Source organism: Paralichthys olivaceus, chromosome 23 (genome assembly GCF_024713975.1).
Source record: "Paralichthys olivaceus isolate ysfri-2021 chromosome 23, ASM2471397v2, whole genome shotgun sequence".
Taxonomy (NCBI): domain Eukaryota; kingdom Metazoa; phylum Chordata; class Actinopteri; order Pleuronectiformes; family Paralichthyidae; genus Paralichthys; species Paralichthys olivaceus.
In genome coordinates, this window is record NC_091115.1 from 1,251,947 (window position 1) to 1,270,706 (window position 18,760).

Below are 18,760 nucleotides of genomic sequence, written 5' to 3' on the forward strand. Positions count from 1 at the left end.
TCGTATTTAGGACAAAAAACGTCCTGTGTCCTTTGGTCTCGTTTGAGTTAAAGAACTTTGTGTTTTAATCTGGACGAACGGAAACGGAGACTTTTGTAAACGACGACTCCCACGTTCTCTCACTTCCTGTCAGTGACAGCTCCACCTCGTTGTTTCCGAGAAAATAAATCCCTGCTCTGACTTTTCACCATCGCTCGTTCGTTGTGTTTTCTGTAATTGACAGTGTCAGTGAAGCGGAAACACCTCTATCGCCCCCTGGTGGCTGGCTGCAGTACACCCACGATAACGTTTGTTCTTGTTTCTGATCTCTTTGATTTCAATGATGCAAAAATGCACCAATCAAATCGATTCTCTCCGACTTTGATGTTCGTCCTTCAAACTGAGATTTGAAACCACGAGACTCTGAGAAAACCACAGAGGAGAGACTCCCTCAGCAGCAGGAGTGAACTCCCTGCTTCTCTCTCTCCTCCAGTTTCCTCCGTCTCCCCCCCCCCCTCTCTCTCCTCCTCCCCCCCTCTCTTGACGTCTTTTTAATCCTCCCTCCACGCTGAGAGCTCCAGGAGACAGAAACTGAGTGAAGGAAGGAAAAACCCTCTCCTGTCTCCTCGTCCTCTTTCTGTCTCTTTTGTTTCTTTCTTTTCTTCACCTCCGAGGTTTTTTCAGAGTCGGAGGAGAGATGGGTTGTGGGAACTCCTCCCCGACGACCACCAGCACCAGCACCAACGACGACAGCAGCAGGTTCAGCACAGCAGGTGAGAGACACGAGTTTCTTCAAAACAAAGTTCCTGAAGACGAGAGAAGAGACTTTTAATCTGTTGATGTTCCTCCGGTTTTTTAAATCATTTTACGGAAGTGCTTTTATTTTCATACACGTACCTTCAGGTTAGTACAGAGTCATGCTCCCAGGAAGATGAACCCTTCTCAGTTTCTGCATTTTGTGATCTTCTCTCTACTGCCCCCTTCAGGCAAAACCTTCAAAATGTCAAGAAGACTCTAGAAAGAACTCGTAAACGTTTGGTGTGGATCCACAGTTTTTATCTCTTTCTTTAACATTGTGAGATGAGATGTTTTTTTATATTCTCATAGAATAATATATATATAATATAATTATAATAATAATAATTAATGGATCTAGATGAATATAATGAGTCAAGTTTAGGGACCTGAGGTTTAAACTCATCAATCTTTTACAGAATCATCTCAGAGGATTAAACCAAACCATGAAGAACAATTAAAGTAATTCAAATCTTAAATCAAAGCTAAATCTTTAATTGTTGTTCATGGTTTTTTTTGCTGTGTATCTTGTGAAGCACTTTATAACCTTGTTTAGATAAATGCTTACAAATGAAGTTATGAAACCCATTTCTAAGGCTCAGTGTTCCCATGGTAACAACATCAACATCAAGTGACTGTTTTGATTCTTTCATTTCTTTATTGTGTTTTTTTGTTTCTTGGTTTGAGGCTGTTTCATAAGAAACTGACTTTGAATCAAAGTCAATTCAAGGATTTAACTCACGATTGATTCTCGTTCATCTGTTTGTTTGTGATCAGGTCGAGCTGAGTCTCCAACCAAAGCGTGAGTGCATCACACACACACACAAACACACACACACACACACACACACACATTTTCAAACACATTTAATGTTAAATCATGTCACTGTCATTTGACCTTTCTCTGATGTTTGCTGTACTTAGATGTTCTGACTTCAGAGTGTGTGTGTGTGTGTGTGTGTTTGTGTGTGTGTGTGGACAGATCAAATGAGTTGCCTGAAGACGACAAACGAAAGTGAGTCTTTCATTCTTTTAAATTTCAGGCTACATTTGTGTTTTATACTTAATTATTGTGAAAAATAACGTGTGTGTGTGTGTGTGTGTGTGTGTGTGTCAGAAACTATGGAGGTGTGTATGTGGGTTTACCGACAGACCTGAGCAACATTCCTCAAGTACAGATTGGAGCGCTAAGAGGTAACTCACACACACACACACATTTATATGCATTTATTATTTATGGGATGTGGCCTAAATGTTCGGAAAACTGAAGACGTGTTAGATTTATTTTTTATTTCAGTTCTGGTCATCGAGTATATTTGTAAAGTTTAAAATACAACGTGACCTTTTTTTCTTGTATTAGATGTAAATAATCATTTTAGCATTCATTGTCCACCACCTCACTACTGCCCCCTAGGTGAATTCTAGTAGAGATGGGAGGTGGACAGGGCCCCTGCGGACGTGTTCTGGTTCCTGGTCTTTGTTCGACTCTTTTGACAAAACTGTTTATTTAAGTTTGTTTGTGGTTTTGTTGCTTTAGTTACCGTCTCTGCATGAGGCAGCGTGTGCACACGAGAGAACAGTACTGGATATCCAACATCCTGCACACACACACAAACACACACACAGAGACACACACACAAACACACACAGAGACACACAGAGACACACACACAAACACACACAGAGACACACACAGAGACACACACACAGCCTCAGCTTCCTGTTGAATCTCCAGGGTCATAAGAGCATGGGAACTGTACAAGTGTTTGTGTGTGTTGGTGTTTTCTATCTAACACGTGTATCAATACTGTGTGTATGTATTATTATATTTTATTATTCTAATTCATCACATGTATGTTAATGAGATTATCGTCCCCCAGAGACGGAGGGAGATCTGTCGTCCCTCAGGAAACCGCTGTGGGGGAACGGTTTCTAATGAACAGCCAGGTCTGTGCATGCTGTGTGCATGCTGTGTGTGTGTGTGTGTGTGTGTGTGTGTGTTTCATTAATTAGACCTGTGATGTCTTGTCAGCAGTTAAAGACTCATGCCCAATATTTTTTACAAACAAGGTATATTTACTCAACTACTGCAAAAGAACAATATTGTGGTGTGAGTACTTTTGAGAATTTCCCTTTTGTACATAATTCATTGGTAAACATTATTAGTTGCAGATTATTTATACGTTAAGTTTAATTGACACAAATTGTTGTTATCTATATTATAAATTATATTATGGAGTAAATGTACAAGCTTTTGGGGGGGGGGGGGCAGTAGAGAGAAAGGTCACAGGATGAAGAATATGAGGTTTATTTTAGGATCCGTGAATCATTCAGAGAAATCAAGAACAGTTTTCAAGAAAGAGAAAAACAAAACTCCTGCATCTCTGCACCAACATGAGAATCACTCTTCATCTCTCCGTCACTAAATTTCATGGAAATCGATTCAGTAGTTTTATCGTAATCCTGCAAACTAAAAACCAGACGAGTGAAAACGTAACGAGGTGATTACATCACGTGTTTTTAAAGCAGCTCCGACAAACACCATAACATTGTCTTTGAGTAAAGTGCATCGTTTTCTTCGTCACAACAAATGAAATCAGTTTTAAAGAATGACTTTGTCTTGGAAATGAACTTGTCGTCTTCTCTCTCTTCACGTGAACTGCAGCGTGCGACACATCGGCGATGGAGGGATGACGTCTGTCGATGGAGAGGAAGGAGCAGATGAATCCCTGCAGGCGTCTTTCACACCCTCGGTCTCATCAGGAGTTTCAAATGTGACCCGGCAGCAGTGGAGGACGTCGTCTCCCTGCGTCCTCTGTAAGAGACTGTCATGGCCGCCCTGACGACCCGCTCACAGACTTGTGTGTTTTCAAGGACGTGGAAACAAACCCGAGACGGTTTGTTGTGAAGCTCCAGGAGGCGGCACGGTGCTGACGCCTCCTCTGGGAGGTTTCTGCTGGCGTGCTCTGCTGCATGCTGTGCAGCCGTTCCACTGAATCTCACTCGGATGATTATCACCAACATGGCGGAGGCTGCGGTCGCTCATTAGTGGAGCTGTTGGTCCTTCGACAGGAAACTAATCAGCATTTACCTCCAACGAGGAGGTTTTGTTTTCATCCCTGTTGGTTTGCAAGATTACGTCAGAACTACAGGACGGATCAACATGAAACTCGGTGGAAGGACGTCGGGGAACATTTATTTCATTTTGGGGCGAATCTGGATCAGGGGGTGGAACCAGGAGTTTAGTTTTTCAACAGTTTCTTTAGGAACAACCTCCCTGAGGAGATCCGCACCAGACTGTAATGAATTCTTTCCGGAGCAGTACCACATCCTGCCACCGAGTTTCGTGGTGAAATGTCCAGTACTTTGTGAGTCATCTCGTGTACAAACAGACAAACAGGGACGAAAACCTGATTAACAAAAAAAAAGAAATTTAACGAAAGCTTTAGTCCCTGAGAAAAGTTTTTTGTTCTTTTTTTTTTGGTTTGGTTCATGTCCCATCCACATACATGGAGGAATCTTCATCTCAGTCAAGCAAAGCCCTTACTTCCGTATCTGATGACGTCTTCGTCTCCTGAAGCCAGCGTCTGGTACAGCTGTGACAGCTCGTCTGGTCGTGGCGGCTTCGACTCTGGCGTGCAGGGAATGTCAAAGTCTGACGACGCCTGAGACTGTGACAGCTCCTCCGGCTCTGATTGGAGGATCAGACCGTCCTCCTCTTGCTTCTGAGATCCTGCGTTGGTCCCGGCGTCTCCTCGTTCTCGCTGGAGGATCAAGGTGTCGGAGAAACACGAGTCCATGTTCTGGGAGGAATGATTGGATAAGGAGGCGGACAGGGTCAGGCTGAAGGCTTCGTGGTTTTCAGGAGTTTCTTCTTCTTCATCGTCACTGAACAGTTCGGGCGTCTGTGAGCTGGTCACCTTGGCGGGGGAGGCGGTGGCGTTGGAGCAGCAGGATTGTGAGTGGCTGTTCTGGCTGTCGGTCGGCATCTCAGCAGTGAAGAAGTCTTCCCATTTCGGCGTCTCTTTGTTTTCTCCCTCCATCTTGTTCTCTTCTTCCACTGGGGGTTGTGTCACCTCCTCCTTCATCAGTTTAATGTCCCCCTGGTCCTCGTGCTCCTCCTCATCATCTTCCTCTTCACCATTGGACTCGGTGCAGTCGATGTAGTTGCGTGCTATAGGCTGTGTGTCGGCGACCGACAGAGGTAACGACTCATCCACAGATACAGGGGGCGCTGCTCCCTGCTGACTCTTAATCGTCTCTAAAATCAAATGAAGAAAATTACAGTTTAGTAAAAACAAATCAAATCTATGATTATTCAGGTTTTTCATGTGAACAACTGGAAACACTGTGGAGCTTCAACCCCGTCTTTAAATATTATCTCTCGTCCTCTGGTCAGACAGCATGTGGAGTTACAGAGGACGTCAGCTGGAGGGTAACGTGGCCCTGTGGGGGTGGGGGGGGGGGGGCTGAGTAAATGAGTTTATTTGCACCATTTTTTACTTGTGGGTCCGGCCCCGTCTTCTTCCTCACTGGTGCCAGGTCCAGTCCGTCAAACAGGTCGTCATCGCTGCCAGAATCTGAACAGACAAAATTCTTTAGTCCCTAAATTACAACGTGAAACCAAAACGAACAGATCACATGAAGCTGGATTCAGACTGAGCTCGTGATCAACACAATTCAAACTGTGCACGGAACAAGTAACATCTGGTGACCTGGAAAGTATCACCTGGGGGGTGTGTGTGGGTTGTGTGGTGTGTGTGGTGTGGTGTGTGTGTGTGTGTGTGTGTGTGTGTGTGTGTGTGTGTGTGTGTGTGTGTGTGTGTGTGTGTGTGTGTGTCACACCGTAGGTAGGTCGCTCCATCCGGCTGCGTTTCAGGACTCCCAGAGGTTTGTAAACAAACGCTGGCTGATCAGATTGGTTCCTGCACATCAGCTTCAACCTGATCAAACACAGAATCAACGGTAAACTATTGATTCTTCAGTTTATTATCTTACACATCTGAGTGTGTATCTGAATTTAGATTTTTTTTTTTTTTAAACTTACAGAGGAAAGATTTTTATTTTTTTTTTAAACTATGGTGTGGCTGTAAAACTCACTCACATCTGTGTGACCTCAGCCAGTGTCCGATTAACAGGGATCACGCTGGGATAGATGTTGACGGGCTGAAGATACGTCAGAAAGTCTTTCAGCTGGAAATGAAGAAGAGCGTCACTGGAAATGTGAACATGTGGACAAAGGAAAAAAAGGGAGCGGGTATACGATGTTTATTTGTAAAGTGAAATTCTGTTTGTCACAGTGACTTTTCAAATGTACCTCACAGTAGGAGGAGTGGAAACTGAAACAGGCTCTGTAGGAAAAGGCTCCTGTTCTGAAAAAATAAATAAAAGATATAATCAATTCTTTAAATCATTGTTAATCTGTCACATTATAAAACTCAGGAAGACAAAATTCAGATATATGTCCACAAACTGAGACGTGTGAAAACTGCTCTTACTTTATTACAACGTTGGTTTTCTTGGTTCTCTCCCCGAACCACATGGTCGACGGTTTGATGCTGATGATTTGAAGACGAGTCCCGTCGCCGGCTGTGCAACCACACGGCAGCCTGTTGCCTTGTAAGTACTCCTCATCCTACACACACACACATTAAAGATCCTTGATAAGACGACAGGAGGCAGGAGAGGACAACGTGTTGACTTTATGGATGTTTTGACGTGCGTGTTTAAAATGGGACCTTTGGGTGTCGACAGGCGTGAATCTGAGTCCTGCGGTCAGTCGTCACGTAGCTCAGGATCTCTGGCATCTTCTTGAACATCCCCAGGTTGTTGACATGGATCTGAATGAAACAATAACACAACAAATCACGTAACACATCGAGTGATGAACGGATGATTATAACGTGAACGTTTCAAACCCCCGCTCCGCTGCGATGTCTGATGTTTGAACACGTCACCTGTGTGTTGAACGTTTCTCCCAGGTTGGTGAACAAGTATTCGTATCCATACGCAGCTTTACAGTTGAGCCACACGACATGATATGAACTCTGACTGATCCAGTTACCGATGAGCTCTGAGATGCCCTTCAGACACACCTCCTACACACACACACACACAATCCATTTAATGTGATTCGTATTAATGATCTATTAACACTTCTGAACGTCCTCCCCGTCGTGAAGGAAGGTTAAATTAAGTGTACCTAATAAACTGATCCCACAGTAGATTTAGAAACTTACTCGAGTGGGTATTTGATAGAAGCGCGGGTCGTAGAAAGTTGAGTCCAGATAAACACTCTGAATATCTTTAACCCTGTGAAGCATCGAACAATGATGTGAACATTAAGAATCATCAGGTCGTTCCTTCCTGCTGACGTCAGACTGTAAAAACAAAAATCATTTCATCAACTGCCGCCATGATTTCATTTGGCAAACAGTCGCCTGCTTCTCCTGTTTCCACTTCTGTTCAACATCACTGGTGATTTTCTCTGAGCTGTTGGTTTCTAGTTTGCTTCATCATCTTTGTTTTTTAATGTTTAACATCTGAAGTAAACATTTCTCCTTTTTACCCACGATTACGTCTAATCTGAGGAACAGAAGTTCACGAGCGACCGACCTGCTGCCGGAGTGCAGATGTTCCATTCTGGACGCGTCTCCAGCAGCGAACCTGAAGTCTCCTGTGTACAACACGTTTCCCTGAGAACCCTCGAACAGGAACCTGCACACAGACACACACAGACACAAACCTGGTCATGCTTTGGCCTTTAAAAGATTTGAGAGTGAGATTGAGAATGATTTCACTCACATCACGGAGCCGGGACAATGACCTGCAGGAAGCAGCGTCACCACGATCTCTTCTTTCTGTCACACAAACAACAGACAAGACGGTTAAAGCAAAAATGAACATGCAGCAACATCTGGAGGACATTCTACATCTGTCTGACCGAAGGCTTTAAACAAGACAGAATAAAAGACAGAGACAGATATGATGCAACAAGTCTTACCTCTCCTGAGGCCTCGTCCACTAAAGAAATCTGAGTCGGACTCTCCAGCTCCAATGGAGCCTGAACGCATCATTGATTCAAACAGTTAATGACAGAAATCCACAGCAACAGAAAAATATATTCTTGAATCAAAGAGGACCCTCACAATGTAGTCAGTCCAGAAATGGTACTTTGGATTACTCAGCAGAAGCTCTTTGGTCACAAAGGAGCAGTAGAGTCTGACTGTCCGACTGTAAAGAGAAACATGAGGCCACATTCAGACTGAAGATAATTATAAGAAACACAGAATAAAGAGTTCGAACATGATCCGATCATTTGAATCTGGGGCAGAACCAGAAACAGTGTTTACCTGAAGTGAAGCTTCCTCTTCAGCAGAGGTCCCTTCAGTCCCTTCATGTGATCTGAGCCAGAGGAGACAGTGCAGGACAGACTGAGAACCACAGACTGGACCACTGACAGAACCACAGACTGGACCACTGACAGAACAATAGACTGAAGAACAGACTGAAGAACAGACTGGACCTCTGACAGAACCACAGACTGGACCACTGACAGAACAATAGACTGAAGAACAGACAGAACCACAGACTGGACCACTGACAGAACAATAGACTGAAGAACAGACAGAACCACAGACTGGACCACTGACAGAACCACAGGCAGAACAATAGACTGGACCACAGACAGAGCCACAGACAGAGCCACAGACAGATTCACAGACAGAATGAACCTGGTGCTAAGTGATGCTAGCAGCCTTGCTAGCCGGCAGCAGCTAACCTTTGTGGCAGTGGGACAGGAAGTAGGCCCTGGAGAAGAGGTTTTCCTGGTCGAACCGGTCCAGAGACAGCGCGGGATATTCCTTCATCCGTCCTGCGAACGAGCTCATGGTTACAACGAACTGTTACGTCATTTCCGCTCAGATTAGAGACAGAAACGTTGTTTTGATAACATCTCAACTGAAGGTCCCGCCCTCTGAGTTGAGCTTCTTCTTCGTCACCTTCTCCTCCCTGCAGCTCAGACAACCGGCGCCCTCTAGCGTCGGCTCATGCTGCGCGGCTCCTCGCTCCGTGTTAATCACAGACTCTTTACAAAAACACGTTTCTCATTTATTTTACATTTGACGAGATAAAAAACAAACCAAACTTTTTTAATTTCACCACAAACACCACATCTGCAGGAATCTCGTCCTCCAGCGTCGAAGAAGAAAGTCCACGGTAACCAGGCAACCGGCAGAAGCGACAGGACGTAACCGCCAACAACAGGAAATCATTTTATTGTCTTAAAAAACCACGGAAGAAGAAACTGTGAGTGAAGCTTAATGCTGAGTTTTGTGTCAAATACTTTTGTGTAACTGTAAATGTTTCGTGTTTACTTCTTAATTTTAGACAAAGTATTATTTTGTGAAATATATAGTTACTAAACTGCATACAGATAAATACACAAACAGAAAAACATTTTGGTTTTCAAATCATTTCAATTGAATGTGTCTTTATTTCAGTTTGGCTCATTTAACAAAGTTAACAGTGGGAAAATGTCACCAAACTACACTGTGACTCTTAATACTATTAATACTCCCTCGTGAAAACCTTATTTGTCAGAACATCTTCATGTGTTTGAACCTGTTGCATCGCTCCAGTAAACGTCTGCTGTCTTTTGACTCTGGAAGGTTTGAAATTAAAGCACCTGTAACAAACATGTCTTCCCAGACGACATGTCCTGTGCTGCTGAAGACGCCTCCGAGCCCAAGTCCATGAGCAGAGCCAGAGAATGGACAGCGGAGGTGGAGAACCTGTTCAGATTCCAGCTGGCAGGATACAGAGATGAAGTGGAGTATTCACACGTCAAACAAGGGGCTGCGGTAAATGTGGTTCTCTGAATGTGTCAGACTGGTGTAGTTATTGTTTTACAACACAGGAATATTGTGGGACAGGAAATATTTAGTGCTGTTGGTCAATATATGAATGCACAAATCAAAATGAATTGGCAATTATTTGCGTCTGTGCTTTTTTCTTTAAGATTTAAGATCTGTAGCAAAAAGAAAAACTATTGTCTATTAAAGTTGTTTCAATATGTAGTATTAACAAACCTCTCGTCTGTGTTTCAGGTCGACAAATGGCCGCAGTCCGGCTTCGTGAAGAAGCTCCAGCGCCGAGACGACACGTTTTATTACTACAGCAGGAAACGTGAATGTCAGGACCGAGAAGTCCGTAAAGTCAAAGTCTTCACATATTAATTCCATCCTCTGAGGATCTATCATCTGCATACGTAAAGATGGACGTCATAGCGGCTCCCAAAAGTGAAGCCAAAACATCTTGGTCGCCCCCTGGTGGCAGCCTGCAGAACCGGTCTGTTAAATGAACTTTTCTCAGAGATGGTGTCGGTCATTTCATCGCACTGATCGCAGAATAAAAAGGTTTCACATGCACCAACATTTAATGAGTTGTTTCCTGACCAATTCCACATCCTTCCACAAAGTTCCGTGGTAATCTGTCCAGTGGTGTCGGTGTTTCTCAAAACTTAAACAACAACGTAGAGTCGGGTGAAACCACAACTTCCTTGGCAGAGGAATGAACGACTTGTGTTTGTGACTTTTAAGAACTGTGGAGGGAAACAAGTAAAGATATTCTATTCAGGATATTTACCGAAAGAGGTCAATATTAACCAAACAAACTTGGGGAACCTGTTCAGGCGGCCAGGGTCCATAGATCATTGTAGCCCCAGGGTCCGGAATGAATGTATTTGTATTTTTTGTTTTTTCAGTCTTTAAATTTTCAACAAGTATTTTTCACTTTAGTTTCAGTCGCTGGAGAAGGTTTCATTAGTTTGGACTTCACCAGGTTTAAGGGTAGTTTTCATTTTTCAGTGTGAAACTTTACCTCAGTAAACACATTTGTATTTATCCAGCTAAACAAACTGTGTTTATGTTCTTTGGACAAATGTCCCAGACTTACTTTCCATCACGGCTGCGACTAGAATGTGTTGTTTGGAGTCATGACGTGTGTTGTGTTGGATTAATCTGAGCCTGTCACACTCTCCTCATGTGACGATAACATGAGCATGAACACTTTCCCTCCGTCTTCAACTGCCTCAGACAGACCGGGCTCATGAACGTGTCATTACAATCACTTATATAGAATAATATCTAGATTTAGCTGAGACATCCATAATCTGAATCCTCTACATGAACAAGTCAGGTGAGTCCTTCAACATCTGTTCTTCATTCTGGTGATCATCGCTCCACTTTTTCTGTTTGTCTCATTTTCATTATGACAAAACATTTGTTAAGTCTCGATTTAAATATTCAATGTAGTCGGACATTAGAAATATGGATTTAAATTCTTATTCTGGGGGTTCACTAGATTCAGCTTCTTCAGACCAGACGGTGAAGAGGCAGTGAAGTGTGATGTAGTTAAGTGGTGATGTAGTAAAGTGGTGAAGTGGTGATGTAGTAAAGTGGTGATGTAGTAAAGTGGTGGTGTAGTAAAGTGGTAAAGTGGTGATGTAGTAAAGTGGTGAAGTGGTGATGTAGTAAAGTGGTGGTGTAGTAAAGTGGTAAAGTGGTGATGTAGTAAAGTGGTGATGTAGTAAAGTGGTGAAGTGGTGATGTAGTAAAGTGGTGAAGTGGTGATGTAGTAAAGTGGTGAAGTGGTGATGTAGTAAAGTGGTGATGTAGTAAAGTGGTGAAGTGGTGATGTAGTAAAGTGGTGAAGTGGTGATGTAGTAAAGTGGTGATGTAGTAAAGCGGTGAAGTGGTGATGTAGTAAAGTGGTGAAGTGGTGATGTAGTAAAGTGGTGAAGTGGTGATGTAGTAAAGTGGTGATGTAGTAAAGCGGTGACGTAGTAAAGCGGTGATGTAGTGAAGTGGTGAAGTGGTGATGTAGTAAAGTGGTGATGTAGTAAAGTGGTGGTGTAGTAAAGTGGTGAAGTGGTGATGTAGTAAAGTGGTGATGTAGTAAAGTGGTGATGTAGTAAAGCGGTGACGTAGTAAAGTGGTGGTGTAGTAAAGTGGTGATGTAGTAAAGTGGTGGTGTAGTAAAGTGGTGGTGTTGCCCACTGTAGTGATGTGGTGCGGTAATGACGCAGTTGACACGGGTGACGCGGGGCGGGGCAGTGACGCGGGGCGGTGACGCGGTGACGCGGTCGTCCCTCTGTCGGCTCAGTGTCTGTGAACTCTCCTTTAACAGCCTGAACTGAAGCTGTTCCCTTTAACGGTCAGTCTCCTGCTGCTGCTCCGGACTCTGGTTCCTCTGTGAGGTCAGTGACTGTGTGTGTGTGTGTGTGTGGGGGGGGGGGGGGGTTGGTTAAGTTAACCAACCAGCTTTAGTTGATTCCTCTGCAGCGGCGGAGGAGCTAGCTTAGCTCCGTTAGCTCCTCAGTTGGCCTGGTAACGGTGCAGCTCCGGTTAGCTAACGTTGAGCCTGGTGATGGGACTTTATCCGGACGTGTGTTGTTGTCGTGTTGGAACAACAACATGGCGGGTGAGGCAGCGACCTGAGGGTGGAGAGGTGGAGGTAACCCGCAGGTGACGAGCTGTGTGGCTCAGGTGCTACCTGTTAGCATGATAATCTACTGACTAAGCTAACTGTTGATGTGGTGACTGTGAAGCTTCAGGAGCCAAAAGCTCACGCTCTCTCTTTCAAACTGAGGTAACGTGTACTTTTTACTTTTTACTTTGTTCACGTGTATTTGTGTTGACAGTAAAACTCAACACAGTCAGTGACGTCATGTTCGAAGTGTTGTGAGCTGAGGAACCAGTTTGACAGATCCTGAGTCAGCTGAGGATGAGATGAATACTCTTTATTCAAACAGTTCAAAGTTCATTTCTATTGTGGTTTCTCCAGTTCTCTGCAAATAAATCTTATTATTATGATTAGTTCATTAGTACTATAATTAAACTATAACAGTAAAATAATTAAACAGACAACACGTGCACGAGGATTAATGAAGTGCTGTTTTAATTAGTGATTTAAAAGATGTCACTGATAGATGATGTATAATAATATTAAGGTTTGGGTTATTATATATATATATATTTAAACTGCAAAGGTATATACAATAGAAAAACTAAGAATCTTAATGGTTTAGAAGCTGAAATCAATGGACTCATCAATAATAAAATGGTTTTGGTTCAGCCTTTAGTTTTCTACACCATTTGTTAGAAATTGATTTTTCCTGCTTTCTGCAAATGAATCATGATTTCAGTGAAGTACCACGGTAATCACGTTTACATGGATATTCAGATGTCAGCCAGATTAAGAGTCAGTAACAACAGACTGACACTCTACATATACATTGGTTTATCTGCTGATTCAGTTGTTTGTTGGCGTGACAATGGACGTATTTAAAGGCTACGAGGTTCACTCACGCTGCTCGTGCACGGGGTTCAGATATTTGCGGTTCACCACTGGTGCTCGGTACCGACCGTCACTGCACCTCGTGGGTGTGGGGGAGGAAAAGTGAACTTTGCGTGCTGATATCTGTAGATACAAGAAGGTGAATCTCATGTTAAATACACATTAACTGGATTTATCTGTGGTGCAGCTGTATTTTAATAATCAAAGACAAAAATGGTAAATATGTGAATTTCTTGGTCAGACAAACTGAGGAAGTTTCAAATAAATTCAATGAAAATGTTAAGCTCTAGAAGTTATTAAATCAGCTTCATTTTAATCTGTTTGAAACAGAGAAAGTCCTGTTGCTCTTTTTGGCAGAATTTGAGTTGAAACTTAATTTGTGACTCTCAAACCAAAGATAAATCTTCCACGGTTTAAATAAGCTTCATTTAATAGAAATATCCATTTAATTAAAACAGTGATCAGCTCAACAAAGAGCCAAACATTCTCTGTTTCTAGGCTCTGAAATGTGAATGTTGGTTTTGTTTCTCAGTCATCGGGGATTTTTCTCTTACTCACACAAAACAAGACGTTTCTCAGATCTTGTGATGATCATTTTTTATTTCTTTGAACTAAAATTTTAATCGATTAATCTACAAATTAATTGCTCTGTTCATTTGATGATGGGAATCATCATGCGTTGCAGCCTGAGGTCAAATGATTTCTTTTCCTGAGCAGCAGATCATATAACACATCAAATATTCTTTTACCAGCTACGTTTACCTGCTGGTTAAGAACTGACTTTAACCAGATTAGTTTAGTTTATAAACGAGTCCGTTCAGCTCACATGTGAACCAAATGTTTTCCATCTCAGCGCGGTTAAATCGCGGGGTCTCTTCTTAAGAGGCCTAGTGAATCACAAGGCTGTGGAGGAATGTCGCTTTAGGCCAGGTTCACTCTCGTTCATAATGAACCTCTTGTTTTCCACCCTGTGTGTTTTCTGCTGAGAAAGCTCAGTGACGGTTTTATTTCCTCTGCCGCTGCCTCCTCACCCAGAAAGGAAGGAACGGCTGCAGCTGGCGTCTTTGTGAAAACGGTTGTTTTCACTCTGCGTGAAGATGTCGGCTGAATCTGGTGTGAGAGAAGCTTTTTTTTTTTAAATCTTTTGTAGAGATGTTGTGAACCTGATCTCCTGTAAGCATCATCCTCTCTGAAAAGATTAAGATGAAGCGACTTAAGTTTTGTTGTTAACCTTGCTCTGAATACTCCTGAGTCCAAACGGAAAATGGAAGTGAGCAGGTTTCATTAAAAAAAACTCAACTCAACAAACTTCAACCCTCCCCTCTGTGCTCTGCTGTGAGCTGATGATGCTTCTCTTCTTCTGTCTTAAGATAAGAAGTCCTTCATCAGTCCCACAATGGGGACATTTGTGTTCGTCCCTGAAATATTGGAAATTTAAAATTGAGTTTGAGACTTTGTGAAATTCAAAAACTGTGACAGGATGGTACTTTTGTATTTAACAGGCACTGTAACGTCTGTGCTGCGGTGGAAATATTGGTTTACTGCTTTCATCTCAGTTAAATTCAGAAATAATAATATTCATTTTTTTATGGCTTTGTTTGAGATCGTCACATTAAAAAAAAAATTCTGGATCTGGATGTTTAACTCACAAGAAACCCTTTGGACTGTTTAACTTTCAATAAAATAATAACAGGATTAATAACGGCTGCAAACAAATCCTCTTTCAACGCTCGAGTGGTCACATGACGTGAAAAATAGTGAACTTAACCTTTTTAAAAGATTTTAGCTCGAGCTGTTTCTTAAATCACAGGTTCCTCATCTTTCTGAGGCGTTAAAAGAAACTCTCTCATGCGGCTGAGTCAGAGTGAAGAAAGCTCAGTTTGTTCTGATTGTTCCTCTTTTTGTTATTTATCTGTCGTCATCAGCAGCATCTGCTCAGAGACGGAAGTGACCGCGGTTTGTTATCGCACCTGAAAAAAGAGGAAGTGAAGCAGGAAGAACGCCAATAAAATCAGTTTTCTGTTGATTCTGGGTTTTCGTTTCTGCGGGGGAAGGAAAGCGGCTCCCTCCTCGGTCAGAAAAACCTTTATGTTTCTAAATTGTTGGCAAGTTTTATCGCTGTAGTTACAAGCTGATGATAGTTTCTGTCCGTCCCGTCACACAGGTGAAGTTAGAAGTGTACCGGTCCAGCAGAGTCCACCAGAACCCACAATGTCTCCATCAGGCTGTTGACACTGACATCTTCCCCCGACGCTGAGCAGAGGGAGGCAGCTGGAGGGAGACCAGCGAGCATGCGGCGCCGGCCCGGTGTGTCCAGGAGGTGGCGCTGCTGAGAGGCAAACGGTCGGTGCTGAGTGTGTGCCTGCCGAACCGGGCATGGACGACTTCAACAGCAGGACGTACGGAACCAGCGGCCCCGACAACAGACCTCTGTTCGGGGAGACGTCCGCTCGGGTAGGAACCTGCTGGAAGAGAGCGTTTCTCTCTCTCTCTCTCTGTGTGTGTGTGTGTGTGTGTGTGTGTGTGTGTGCGTGTGCGTGTGTGTGTGAGTGTGAGTGTCTGAAACTAGAGGCTGTTTCACCTCTAACATCTTTACAGTCAACCTTCATTGGTTGAATTCGGTTCTGCTGTGTGTGTTTTGTTCACTTGTGTGTTAAAGATGTTTGAATATGAACTGATGAATTAAACTCTTCGTCTTTTCTCACAGGATCGAATAATCAACCTGGCAGTGGGAGGATTCACTTCTCTGGTTGTTCTAGTAAGTTTATGTGGAAAAATGTTCTGGAGCAACTGACTCAGAACCTCCAGAACATTTCAGGACCAAATCGAGACTGAAGCAGCGTCGGGAGGTTTTAGAAACACATAAGAATTCTGGAAAGGTGTTTTTGTTGTTTCATAACGAACGTGTCTCTGTTTGTTTTCCAGGTGACTGTGGTCGGGTCCTTCGTGTTCCCCTCGTTGCCTCCGCGACCGTTAAATGTCTTCTTTGCCGTGTGCATCCTGTTAACCTGTGGATCCACCATAGTGCTGGTAACAAACACAGACACGGCAAAATGCAAAAATACAAAATGGCGTATTAGTTTAAATGCAGCAACCCGTCACCTTTCTCTCTCTCTTTAAATTCTTTTAAATGCACGTTGGGTTGAATCCGTGTCTCTCTCCCTCCCTCAGATATTCTGGTACCGACAGGGAGATCTGGAGCCTAAATTCAGGAACCTGATCTATTACATGCTGGCGTCCATCGTGCTGCTGTGTCTATGTGCCAACCTCTACTTCCACGACGTCAGGTAAAGACCGAGACGAGGGGGAAGAAGAAGAAGGGACGACATGGCTCGGACAGACGGACACACACGTGGAAGGGCCAACCTTGAAAGAACCATGCGACCAAAAAAAGAACTCACTCACTTACTTGAATGAATTACCCGCAAAGACTCTCGGACCAAAACGAGAGACTGGATGATTCCAGTGGGACTGAAACTGTCTCGTTGGTGCCGACAGACGCAGACACACGAGTTCACGGTGTGGAAATCATGACGTTCGTGTCAGAGGCTATAAATCTGCCTGGAGGACAAAGTTTAAGATGAAAAGGTGTTTACATCCTCAGAGTCATCATCCTTCACATCTACAGTCAGATCCTGAAGCACGGGGGTGGAAATACCACAGGTTTGATATGATGGACAAACAATTATGCAACTGTTAAAGGAAAAATCCACCCTTTCTTATGTTTTCTTCTGAATTCAGTGTCTTTTACATGTTCAAGTGGCCGGTGAACTGTATTTATAACTGAAAAAACAACCCAGGGACGTAAGAAGACGTTGTGTTCTCAAGGTGCTCATTTAAAGTTTGGATGATGTCATTCCAGACGCTGCCAGAAACTCAACAAAGCATCTAAAGCCACATTCAGATGGGATCAAGGTCAAAGAATTCAAATATCTACTGTGCTCTTTGCTAAATTTACTTTGCCCAGAGGAGGAGGCAAAGAAACAACAGGACTCTGAGTCAAACGTTCCATGTCCTGAGGAAGTCATTATCTCCGTCAAGGTTATCTTTCTGTCCGCTTGTCCATTTGTCCATGAGACAGACGGTGAGAGTTTCCATGAAACTTGGTGGAAGGTTGTGATGTGACTCAGGGAAGAATCTGGATCAGGAGGCAGATCCAGGATTTATTTGTTTCAAATTCTTTGACATTGTGAGATGTTTCCTTGATTCCTCAAAGAATAATTCCTGGATCTATTTAAAAGCAGTTTCATAAGGAGACTTTTGGGCCTCGGCTCAGTTCTACTGAGTGAATTCTAAATATGTCATTATTCCAGTTCCCAAATCGATGAGACGCAAAACCCACAAAGGCAAAAGGCCAAATTTATGACTGTTCAGATTTGATCAGGGTGGATTTTTCCTTTAAACCAGGATGAACGTCACTGAGCCTGTAAACACAGAAGGAGGATCCTGCTCTTCCTGTCCTACAAACATCAGTCAGTATGTTTTTCTTTTTTCTTTCTGTCTCTGCTTCTTTTCTGCTTTTCTCTTTATCTGATTTTCACGGTTGGATTTAATTAATTTTCCAAATCACGTCTCGCTAAGAGGATTTTTGTTTTTTAAATTAGATTTAAATGCCGAATTACTCCGACTGCCAATTCTTGCACTAAGTCCGGCTGAATTATACTTTTGTCTAAGCCACAAGCACATGAACACACATGAACACACATGAACACACACACACACACACACACTCTCTCTCTCAGGCCAGCTGTAGCACCAATGAAGATGAATGGAGGCTTTCTATGCAGCACTGAAGCTGCACACAGATCTGTAATAGATTCTATATCATATTGATGTGTCTGCCATCTAACGTTTGCACTGTTAATCCTGCGTTTTACATATCTGAGCTCGGCCTCTGGGCGTCTCTCGCACTTCAGTAGCTTTAAGTCACAATTTTGACATCAGCAATAATAATAATAATGATCATGAAAACATTTTGTATTTTAGCTCGACACGTTCAACATGTTAGAAAATCACTTTAGCGAAGGAAACTGAACACAACACGCCGGTAGTTGTCGTGACCTCGTTATTGTTTCTCCATGATGTGGTCACAGTCGCTCGTTGTCAAACACTTTGTACTGAAGCACTTAAAGTTTCTTTTGGAGTTAGTCAGTTAAAGAAAAGAACAAACTATCTAAACAAGGATGTGTCGATATGTTCAGTCTTTGTAAAATGTGGACGTTTCTGTTTCTCGTCGCTCGTCTGATCAGTTCATGGTTTCTGAGTTTTCATGAGATTTGTTGACAATAAGAAAAAGTCTAAAAATAACCCGGAGCTTGTTTCTTCTCTTTAAACTGTAAACAGCTTTTTTTTCTCCGCTGATCTGCAACAAAGCTTCAAACTCTGTCTGAACTGACGTCACAGAGACATGAAGCCGACCTCGCCACGACTTTAGGATTGTTACAGCCACGTGTTTCTCTTTTCTTCTTTTTTATTTAATTATTTTATGGAATAAATAATTATGTAACCTGAAGGACTCTTTCACATTTTCTCTCAACTTCACAAGATTCTACAGAGAAACATTTTTAACTCTACTTCGTTTATCTATCAGATAAAGTTCATTAAATTTCACAGAGTTCACTAAAATGAG

The 18,760-nt window shown here is 42.9% G+C and overlaps 3 protein-coding genes and 1 long non-coding RNA gene across 9 annotated transcripts; 3 read left to right on the forward strand and 1 right to left on the reverse strand.

Annotated features, from left to right (window-relative positions):
* Nucleotides 1-619: 619 nt before the first annotated feature.
* Nucleotides 620-3,599, forward strand: LOC138406751 (uncharacterized). Its single transcript, XR_011240114.1, has 6 exons — nucleotides 620-752; nucleotides 1,552-1,576; nucleotides 1,757-1,789; nucleotides 1,892-1,968; nucleotides 2,655-2,721; nucleotides 3,440-3,599. It is a non-coding gene; the product is annotated as an uncharacterized lncRNA (long non-coding RNA).
* On the reverse strand, nucleotides 3,067-8,778 carry dclre1c (DNA cross-link repair 1C, PSO2 homolog (S. cerevisiae)). Its single transcript, XM_069519587.1, has 15 exons — nucleotides 8,555-8,778; nucleotides 8,127-8,178; nucleotides 7,923-8,007; nucleotides 7,778-7,837; nucleotides 7,579-7,634; nucleotides 7,390-7,491; nucleotides 7,014-7,086; nucleotides 6,732-6,872; nucleotides 6,513-6,614; nucleotides 6,273-6,409; nucleotides 6,092-6,146; nucleotides 5,879-5,967; nucleotides 5,620-5,717; nucleotides 5,268-5,354; nucleotides 3,067-5,035 (listed from the first exon to the last, which is right to left on the reverse strand). Exons 1-15 carry the CDS (start codon nucleotides 8,661-8,663, stop codon nucleotides 4,305-4,307), a joined length of 1,977 nt encoding a protein of 658 aa, XP_069375688.1. The 5' UTR covers nucleotides 8,664-8,778; the 3' UTR covers nucleotides 3,067-4,304.
* Nucleotides 8,779-8,940: 162 nt separating this feature from the next.
* Nucleotides 8,941-10,208, forward strand: meig1 (meiosis/spermiogenesis associated 1). Its single transcript, XM_020110750.2, has 3 exons — nucleotides 8,941-9,081; nucleotides 9,484-9,635; nucleotides 9,882-10,208. Exons 2-3 carry the CDS (start codon nucleotides 9,489-9,491, stop codon nucleotides 10,008-10,010), a joined length of 276 nt encoding a protein of 91 aa, XP_019966309.1. The 5' UTR covers nucleotides 8,941-9,081; nucleotides 9,484-9,488; the 3' UTR covers nucleotides 10,011-10,208.
* Nucleotides 10,209-11,889: 1,681 nt separating this feature from the next.
* Nucleotides 11,890-18,643, forward strand: tmem243b (transmembrane protein 243, mitochondrial b). 6 transcript variants are annotated; one of them, XM_020110753.2, is made up of 6 exons: nucleotides 11,894-12,031; nucleotides 15,057-15,204; nucleotides 15,296-15,585; nucleotides 15,839-15,889; nucleotides 16,057-16,161; nucleotides 16,303-18,643. In XM_020110753.2, the coding sequence occupies exons 3-6, from the start codon at nucleotides 15,508-15,510 to the stop codon at nucleotides 16,420-16,422; spliced, it is 354 nt and encodes a 117-aa protein (XP_019966312.1). In that variant the 5' UTR covers nucleotides 11,894-12,031; nucleotides 15,057-15,204; nucleotides 15,296-15,507; the 3' UTR covers nucleotides 16,423-18,643. The 6 variants fall into 6 exon arrangements, with proteins under 6 accessions (XP_019966316.1, XP_019966312.1, XP_019966314.1 ...); XM_020110755.2 differs by having other exon boundaries at nucleotides 11,895-12,031; nucleotides 15,060-15,204; XM_020110756.2 differs by having other exon boundaries at nucleotides 12,011-12,423; nucleotides 15,060-15,204.
* Nucleotides 18,644-18,760: the final 117 nt, after the last annotated feature.

Excerpts from the sequence above, each read along its gene's own strand:
- meig1 (XM_020110750.2), top strand. The coding sequence starts at position 9,489 with ATGTCCTGTGCTGCTGAAGACGCCTCCGAGCCCAAGTCCATGAGCAGA. Across the intron at positions 9,636-9,881 it reads ACGTCAAACAAGGGGCTGCG|GTCGACAAATGGCCGCAGTC; the intron begins GTAAATGTGGTT and ends TCTGTGTTTCAG.
- dclre1c (XM_069519587.1), bottom strand. The coding sequence starts at position 8,663 with ATGAGCTCGTTCGCAGGACGGATGAAGGAATATCCCGCGCTGTCTCTG. Across the intron at positions 8,008-8,126 it reads AAGAGGAAGCTTCACTTCAG|TCGGACAGTCAGACTCTACT; the intron begins GTAAACACTGTT and ends TTCTCTTTACAG. Across the intron at positions 7,087-7,389 it reads CATCTGCACTCCGGCAGCAG|GGTTAAAGATATTCAGAGTG; the intron begins GTCGGTCGCTCG and ends GATGCTTCACAG.
- tmem243b (XM_020110757.2), top strand. The coding sequence starts at position 15,508 with ATGGACGACTTCAACAGCAGGACGTACGGAACCAGCGGCCCCGACAAC. Across the intron at positions 15,586-15,838 it reads TCGGGGAGACGTCCGCTCGG|GATCGAATAATCAACCTGGC; the intron begins GTAGGAACCTGC and ends CTTTTCTCACAG. Across the intron at positions 15,890-16,056 it reads TCACTTCTCTGGTTGTTCTA|GTGACTGTGGTCGGGTCCTT; the intron begins GTAAGTTTATGT and ends TTTGTTTTCCAG.